Consider the following 9186-nt stretch of genomic DNA (forward strand, 5'->3'; position numbering starts at 1 on the left):
CAATTCTTAGATGTCTCCACCAAGCTGTACACCTCACACCTTCTCCTTCCTCTGTGTCTGTTTCTTCCTTCTTGCTTAGAAAAACTCTGTACTGGGCCCTAGCTGTGCCCCCTGCAACATTCAGACATCAATATCCATCTAAATTCATATACAAGAGCCTAGAGCTGCCGGCTTACAAGAGGGTGTTCCCAGGACAGGCCATGTGGAAGGGGTGCAGATCAGAGCCCAGTCCTTCCATCTGTCTCTGAGAGCCATCCCTCAACATCAGGCTGGCCCTTCCCTTGCTCTGGACCGACTTTATAGAATTTCCTAGAAATTGTTCTGTTAGTCCCAGGTGGAAGCTCTCATCCAAATGAATTCTTACAGGTCATATCTTTTGATCTTTTTCTAGAAGGTGCTGAGAAGACAGAAACAAGCAAAGACACCACCACAGAGCCCGAAACAACTCAGCCGGAAGGGGTGGTGGTCAACGGGAGGGAGGAGGAGCAGACGGCAGAGGAAATCCTCAGCAAAGGCCTGAGCCAGATGACCACCAGTGCTGACACGGATGTTGATACCTCTAAGGACAAAACCGAGTCGGTCACCAGCGGCCCCATGTCCCCAGAGGGCTCACCTTCCAAGTCTCCCTCAAAGAAGAAAAAGAAATTCCGAACCCCTTCCTTCCTGAAAAAGAGCAAAAAGAAGGAGAAAGTGGAGTCCTGATTCATGACACCCTTGGGCTCCCTCCTGCCTCCTCTCTCTCCTCCCCTTCCCTTCTCCCATCTCTGTCCCTGCAAGCACAGGGCCAAGGAGGGATAGAGCAGGACCCTGGATCACACTCGGAAGGGGAACTTAGAGATCGCCTGACCAACCCTTCATTTTACAATTGCCCCAGGGAAATCAGGTGACTTGCCCAAGGTCACACAGCTAGTTAGCGGCAGAGCCTGCACTCGAATTCAGGTCTCCTGACTTCCAGTCCAGTGCTCCTTCTACTACGTAACACTGCCTAGTTGTGGGCCGCCTTTGTTCAGATGCTGCCCACCAATCCGAGCCTAGGGCAAGAAGGCCAGAAATGGGCCATGAGCTCTCATAGGCTCAGACTAAATCAGACAGGTCGAGGCTTCCCCTGAGTAAGGCCCATTTCTTCGCAGGAATCCAATCTCCTGCGGATGGAGCTATCTCTACATTTAAAACATCTCTTCTCTTTTTCTCTTTGTATCCCTGCCCTGCTGTTCAAAGTAACCAGGCAAATTGACCGCTCCAACAGAAAGCAATCTTTGTTCCCAAGGGCTGATGGCTTAGCTTGTACTTCCCCAAACATTAACCCCGAGCTTTCTTCATGGAACCTCTTGGATGATGGGTGGAAGAGCTGTAAGCGGTGGTAGGCATAAGGGCAAGCCATGTAAGCTGAGGATTGGGGATGGTTTCATCAACATAAGAGGCCAGGAACTTGACCCCTTTGAATTGTGCGTCTCAGGCACTTCAAAACTAAAACCAAATTTAGCATAGGAAAAAGTTGTTTCATGCTCAGGTGGAAAATTGGGGAAGTTGAAGTCTTCTGTTGGCTTTGGGTTGTGCAAGGAGGATCAAAACAACAGAGGGTATGCTATGACTTTCTAGCTTTGCATGACACCTGGAGCAATGCGCTGTACCTGCCTCACTCCTGTCCAGCAGTCAGGTGTCCCCTGACCTTCCCTCACCCCCAGAAGCATTTGCTTACAGACTGAAACTGGCATCTTACTCTTGGCACCTTGACTTGCACCCTCTGAGGTTCCAACTCTGAGTCACTCTAGGTCCAGCAGAGGAGAATCAGAAATGAGCCCTTCAGGATTAATCCTCTTGTACCAGCTCTCAGAGAATGCTGGGGGTCCCTGTCCCTGTCCCTATCTGTCCATCCTGGGGCCTCATAATGGCCACAGCTATTGTTTTAAATGCCAACACTGTCTTCTCATGTTCTTCCGCGGGGCAATGCTTAATGAGGATTGTTGGCTCCTAAAAATTAGACAATCCATTCTCTTGAAAGCACAGTGTCTTGAAAGAATATTTTTCCTTTTGACCTGCCTATTGTGAAAATATTTTTGAAAGTTCTTAATCATAGTTTTCCACTTTTGAGCACTTATTATCTGTAGACACTGTGCAGGCTTCACATATATTACATCCTTTAACCCTCATGGTAATCCCTTGAGGTGGGTAAGATCATTCCCATTTTGTGGGTGAGGAAACTGATCCCCCTGAAAAGATAATTGACTTGTCCCAGCTGACTTGGCTAGAAAAATCTGGATCCTGGATTTGAACCCAGGTCAGCCTGAGTCCGGAGCCCTTGGTCTTAACAGCTATGGTGAATAGACAACTTTAATCCCCAGGGGTGGTGGTTTTCATCCAGGACTTGTCTCTATGACTGGTCTCCATTGCATAATGCTAGCACTTGGAGCAAAGGTAGGAAACTCCCTGTGCTCATTCTCATCAGTATATGTGAAGTTCCTGGACAATGTGGACTGTGGTGATGCTACTGTGTACCTGTGACAAAGGAGAGGCAAGAGCCTTCTTGTTGGGACAGGAAATACCATCTATAATTGGCTATTTCTTGAGAAGGAAAGAAACTGACCTAGGACCGAGGTAAACTAGACACTGTGTCTGTCCAGTGCAGGTTCCTAACTGCTACCCCTGGCTCTGTCTCTGTTCTACTTCCTGATTAGGTCAAATTTTAGGAGGGACAACGCCCTGATGTTTCAGAAAAATCTGTCATATGGGAAATGCCTTTAAAAGCCAATCCCTTGATGCCTTCTTTTAAAAAGTAGATTTCACATTTATTCATTCATCCTTTCATGGTATTTGTTAAGCATCCACTGACCACCAGGGATTATTTTGACATTGAAAGAAAGCCATTGTTATGGCTAGAATAATAAGTGGCAAACAATGTTGCGAGAATGGTGAACACAACCTCTGATGCAGCCTTTCATGTGTGAGTTGTTGTAGTTCAGCGGTGACGTTGATTGCCTCTGCATTCAACACACTCTCTTTATTCCCTTTATGACAACAGTGAGACCTCACCTAGGTCAAAATGTTGGACAGAGTCTTGCTGCAGCATTATTCTTAGAATTTATGCCATGGGCCCACTTGCTATTGATTGATGAACCTATCAGTTGGTTCATTCCTCATGTTCATTTCTCATGTGATAGGGTCCATCTCCTATTGATTGATGAACCTGTCAATTGGTTCATTCCTCATGTATTCCAAAAACATGCATTGAACTTGGGTCAAGGGCCAGGCATGAGGATAGGCATAGTTCCTGCCCTCAAGAAGTTCATGAGCGTAGTAGGTGTATAGACAAATTGCAACACAGGCAAGTGTACCGAGGCGGCATAAGGAAGCAACAGTTAACTATCTTGGGGACCAGAGAAACCCTGAGAGAAGCAATGGCTGTTAGGGTTTTAAAACAGGAAGTTTCCAGTAGAATGGAAGGGTTGGCAGGGCATGCCACGATGAGGGAAGAATGTGTGCAAAGGTGTGGATGCATGAAATGCCATGATGGGTCCACTGAGCAGTGTGGCATTGGCAGAGCATGACACCTAAGCTGGGTGGTTGAGGGGTCCCTTCACAGGTGGGCAGGGTTGAAGCCTACAGAAACTGGTAGGAAGTGTGGAGGAGCCAGACTTGTTATGGAAGGGGTTTGGAGCCACTGAAGCCTTTCAATCAGGATAGAGTCATGATCAGACTTGCATTTTAGGAAAATCCCTTTGGTAGCTGAATGGAGACTGTGGACTGGATGGGCGTAGGATGGTGGCCTGGGAGCTATGAGGCCTTTCTGAAATGTACTAAAACATGTTTGATGGCCTGCCTCACATGATGTTTCCTCTATAGCAAATAGTTTCTGACACAAAATTTATTTCCATAAAAGTCTTTGGATAAAGCACCCTAAGAGAGATTTTTGACAAGGGGAGGGAAGCATTCAAAGAGCTAATGTTTCCAGTTTTATTTTGCCTTGGTGTAGAATTTCTGGGAGAGGTGTCGAGCCATCCTGCTGTTTCTTCTTCCCTTGACTAGAATGTGGCACACTTAGCTCCAGGCTTGAGAACACGCACCCAATGCTACAGAAATAGACATGTGGTCCAAACAAAACCGCAGACTATTAGGAGAAAAGGAAAGGGCATTTTCTTTGGCTTTGGATAAAAGTTGGCTGAAAGCTTTGACCACTATCTGACTGGAGAAAATGTGTATTCAAGAGCTTAGATTTGGTGGGCAGTAGGTTCATGTCTAGTTGAGCCACTGTGCTTGGATATGCCAGAGAAAAGGGATAACATTTGAACCAATATGCTGCTCTGTGGCTGGCTGAGCTGGGAAGTGGAGAGGTTTCTGAGCTTATTTCCATCTGAAGGCAGGCAGGAGGGAGAGGAAGAGAAGGATTAATGGTTGTACAGACAGGCTTAGCTCCAACAACTCCCTGCGCAGCGTTGGCTGCACTGAATAGTGGTGTGGGAGAACCATCCATACATGTGGCTTCCCCCAAAAGTGCAAGAAGAGACATCCTCTGGCCCAGACCTGGGCTCTCTAAGAGTGCCTTCTGGCCTGCAGGTGACCCAAGTAACTGTCCTACTTTGGCCAGTTGACCTCTCTCAACTCTCCTATAACTAAAACAAGCTGCTGCTTCTATGAACAGATAAGTTCTTTTTAAAGGACTTGAGGAAATTGGATGAAGAGCAGTAAGTTCTTACATTAAGAATCCCACTGTAAAGCGCTGCCCTCTGCCACTGATCCGTGTAGACTAAACTTGAATCCCATTCCCTGTGGATGACACTGTCACTTGCTCATGGTGACATGGCAAGACAATCATTCAGATATTTGGCATTGTTGTAACAGGGCTACTGCCAGTGTGGGGGAAAGTGCTATAAATCCACTTCTTTGATTACCATGAATTCGAAAGAACCATTTGCTCAAGATCATGATTCACCTCTGAAAGTCTAAAACTAATTTTCAGTTTTTTCCATGAAGGTATGTGGAGGATAGTCACACAGCCTCCCCATAGGTCTGCATGATATGTTTTTTTCTTTTCTCTCTCTCTCTTTTTTGAGATGGAGTTTAGCTCTTTGTTACCCAGGCTGGAGTGCAGTGGCACAATCGTGGCTCACAGCAACCTTGAACCCAAAATATGGGTTCAAGGGATTTTCCTGTCTCAGCCTCCTGAGTAGCTGGAATTACAGGGGCTCGCCATCACGGTTGGCTGATTTTTGTATTTTTAGTAGAGACAGGGTTTCACCATGTTGTCCAGGCTGATCTCGACCTCCTAACCTCAGGTGATCCACCCACCTCGGCCTCCTAAAGTGCAGGGATTACAGGCATGAGCCACTGTGCCCAGCTGACATTTTTTTCTTGGTGTGAATTTTATGTTCTAGTTGTAGGAGGACAAGGGTAATCAATTCTTCACTAATGAACAAATGAGAACATTTACCCTTTGCTCATTTTACACGTGAGGGTCAGCAGAAGCCCTAGAGTTGGTTGGCATAGTTGCAGTTGACTCTGAGCCTAGAGGAAACAGGTCTTTTTACATTCTCTCTCATCACTTGAGCTCAGTTGAACTCTCTAAGACCTTAGCACTCAAAGAGTCTGAGAAGAAATGAGGGAGGGGCTAAATCTAAGCTCTCCACTCCCACAGAAAGGACAGGGCACTCTACAATTTAAAAGCCAACGGGTCATCCTATCATCTATTTTATATCTGTTCTCAAAGGGATAGTTTAGTGCAAGAAGTAAGAGTCCTATGCAGTGACTCTAAGCTGATGGAATGTGCACATTGGTTATCGGTGCACATGTCCACTTGCACCACAATGTGAGAAGGCATACATGGTAGTGCAATTACTCCCAGAAGCCCTGTCCACCCAGCCTATTCAGATGTGGCACGCTTTCTGTCATAAATGAGAGGCCAGACGTAAAGATCAGTCACCAAGGCATGCCCAACATCCCTTTACCTCTCAGTGAACAGCCACGCTCACTAGGAAGCAGTGTGGGGACCTCAGGTGGGGTGTCCTTTAGTGGAGAGCACCTGTCATCGTTTTTATAGAGACAGTTCCCTTGAGAATGTAGGCTTTTCTTCTGAGGAACAATTAGGAAGAATCTTCAGTTGGGAGTGTTCTTAAATATACAGAAACAATGGTTCCTATCGGTTCACACACAGGTGGTATTAGGTTTGGCCATATTGATGTTTGGTGCCACTTGCCTTCTAGATTTTCCCAAAAATTGGGTCATTGCTACAAGAAATTGGGACCTGAAGATGGGGGAGACACTGATGCAGGTGAGGGGTTCAGGTAGAGCCAGAGTCTGAGGCACAGTGTGAGAACGCGCTGGTGGTTTTCTAGTAGAGTCAGGTCCAGGGCTCCTTTCCTCACCCACTGTGCCCCAGACTGAGGCCAGCTGTGATCGGCCAACTCCTTATCTCTAGGTTGTTTAAAGAAAATGTAAGAGTTTGGGGGGTGGTGGGAGAATAACCGTAGAACGACCCTAAACTCTTCTCTCCCCAGTAAATTATCTTGTATAATATTTAACAACTCAAAGGCCAGATGGATGGAGGGCAGCAGTTGGACCTAGGGCAGAGGGGCCACACTTGAAATGTATTATAAAATGGGAATATATTTCAGGGAACCCCACCCCGACACTTCCACTCCACCTCACACCTGTTGGTCCTGCTTTGTGGGTGACTGATAGATACCAGAGGACTGCCCCACCTTTAAATTCCTGCAATTTATGCTGCAACCAACATCCCAGTGTTTGCCCTCTCCAGGAAGAGGCAGGGTGGGTGAGAACCTATGGTCCAGAGGCTGAGATCGCCTGGCTGGGGTACAGGCTAGCAGGAACCAGTCTAGATAGTGTGCAGTGTTCACTAAAGCTATGGATGGTTTCAGTGAAATGTCTGTGTCTGACAATCGTCACGCAAGAGTACTACTTACTGTCTTCCCTTGTACATACATTGTCTGTGTTTAGCTTTTCCTAGTATTGTGAGGTTTCAAATAGGGGTTCCATGTAAATATTCTTTCTGCTACTGAAATGCCAGCCCCCTGGAGTATGCACCACCCCCACAAATGGTTTTGCCTTTCTCTATGCTAACACTTTTTGAGCCACTGATGTGCAGATTGATGATTAGTTTCTTGGGCTTTTATTTTGCAATTTTATATGTATACACATATATAATATATATATTTATGGGTTGGTTTTGTATAGTTTTCTGTTTGAATCTTTGAGCACCAAAGCTGCCCTTTGATTTTCACGAGAACTTTCCAAAGCCACTTCCTGAGCCCTCCTGCTGCTTTGGTGTCTGATGGTGATGCTGGGGTGGCATCTCTGCCCATGGATTTCTGTACGTGTGTGCTGTTACCTCACCTGCAGATATGACCCTAGTAAATCTAACGTGCTTGGCTTCCCAGTGTGTGTGCCCCATCTCTGTTAGCTTCTCCGTTCTCCTGGCTCCTGGGGAGCAAAAGTCAGAAAGGGGGCCCTGTGGAAACATGGACCATGCAAGAAACTTGTACCCTTGAGACCGTTTTCACATGTGGAAACCTGAACATGTGTCTGCTTGTGTTCTGATGTGGGAAGGGTGGTTGTAAAATACTAGACTCCCCTGAAAAGGAAAAGGCCATGTGGATTTGCACAAACACACATGTGTCACAATGGGTGTACACCATGTGTGTATACCCTGTGATGTTATTTGTAATATCCTGGGAAGATATTTCTTCTAATATTTCAGTGGTGTATACCCTTTCAGATTATTCGTAATATTTTAGAGAGACATTACTTGTAATATCACAGTGGATGTACACTCTGTGAAATTATTCATTATATCCTAGGAAAAGATATTACTTTTAATATTACCATGGGTGTACACCCTGTGAGTTTATTCATAGTATGGGCTACTAAGAATAATCTCAAACATTGTACACCCACTGTGACATAGACTAGGGAAATATTACTTTTAATATCACAATGGGTGTCCACTTATTATTCATAATATCACTCCTAGAAAGATATTACTCTGGCTGGAGATTTTGCTCAGTTCTCTTCTAGCTGTTTGCACGGACAGTCACTGTGTTCAGCCTGCAGGCTCCATAGCAGGCGTTTTCCTTTCCTGGAGGTCTCATCTCCCATCAAGGAAGAGGTCCAGATTGCTGTCTGATGTCTGGTCTCTGGACTGAAGGCCGTTTAGTACAGGACTCACAAATAACCATGGAGCAAGGCAGGGGGTATGCATGAGTGGCATGGGCAAGGTGTGAGTTGGGGATACAAAAGGCAGTGGTGGAGGCCAGGTGCGGAGGCTCATGCCTGTAATCCCAGCACTTTGGGAGGCCGAGGTGGGCAGATAACCTTAGGTCAGGAGTTTAAGACCCAGCCTGATAACCTGAGCAACATGGAGAAACCCAGCCTCTAATAAAAAATACAAAATTAGCTGGATCTGGTGGCTAGCGCTTGTAGTCCCAGCTATTTGGGAGGCTAAGGAAGGAGAATCATTTGAACCCGGGAGGTGGAGCTTGCAGTGAGGCAAGATGGTGCCACTGCATTCCAGCCTGGGTGACAGAAGCAAAGAGAAGGAAGGGAGGAAGAAGGGAGGGAGGGAGGGAGGGAAAGAGCGAAAGAGAGAGAGAGGAGGAAAGAAAGAGGTGGGGACTGCGGCTAACTCAAATCTGCACACCTTGTCAGATGCTGTAGACTCTACCCGAATCCAGTCTCCTGCTTACTGCCTTGTGAAGATGATGTGGCCTAGTGTTGCCAGATCTACTTTGAGAGACCAGAATTCCAGATCTTTATTTATTGGTATTTGTATTTATTTTTTGAGACAGAGTCTCCCTCTGTCACCCAGGCTGGAGTGCAATGGCGTGATCTCTGCTCACTGCAACCTCCACCTCCCAGGTTCAAGCGATTCTCCTGCCTCAGCCTCTCCAGTAGCTGGGATTACAGACACTCACCACCACGCCCAGCTAATTTTTGTATTTTTAGTAGAGATGGGGTTTCACCATGTTGGCCAGGCTGGTCTCGAGCTCCTGACCTCGTGTGATTTGCCTGCCTTGGCCTCCTAAAGTGCTGAGATTTCAGGCGTGAGCCACTGCGCCCAGCCCTGGATTCCAGATTTTTATGTGATCTCTCCAAATTTTTAAATACTGGCAACTTATTTAAAAACAAAACAACACAAACAACCATAAAGCCCCATGTGCACCAAACATATCTTGTGAA

At 46.3% G+C, this 9186-nt stretch overlaps 1 protein-coding gene across 2 annotated transcripts in view; it reads left to right on the forward strand.

Annotated features, from left to right (window-relative positions):
• ADD2 (adducin 2) overlaps window positions 1-3892 on the forward strand; it is a 117816-nt gene extending 113924 nt beyond the window's left edge. For both annotated transcript variants that reach the window (XM_017522016.2, XM_017522017.2), the window contains exon 16: window positions 392-3892. In XM_017522016.2, coding sequence (XP_017377505.1) covers window positions 392-702 — 311 coding nt within the window. In that variant the 3' untranslated portion in view covers window positions 703-3892. The remainder of the gene's footprint in view (window positions 1-391) is intronic.
• The last annotated feature ends 5294 nt before the right edge of the window (window positions 3893-9186 follow it).

This window comes from Cebus imitator, unplaced genomic scaffold, assembly GCF_001604975.1.
Source record: "Cebus imitator isolate Cc_AM_T3 unplaced genomic scaffold, Cebus_imitator-1.0 Scaffold23, whole genome shotgun sequence".
In the NCBI taxonomy this organism is placed as follows: domain Eukaryota; kingdom Metazoa; phylum Chordata; class Mammalia; order Primates; family Cebidae; genus Cebus; species Cebus imitator.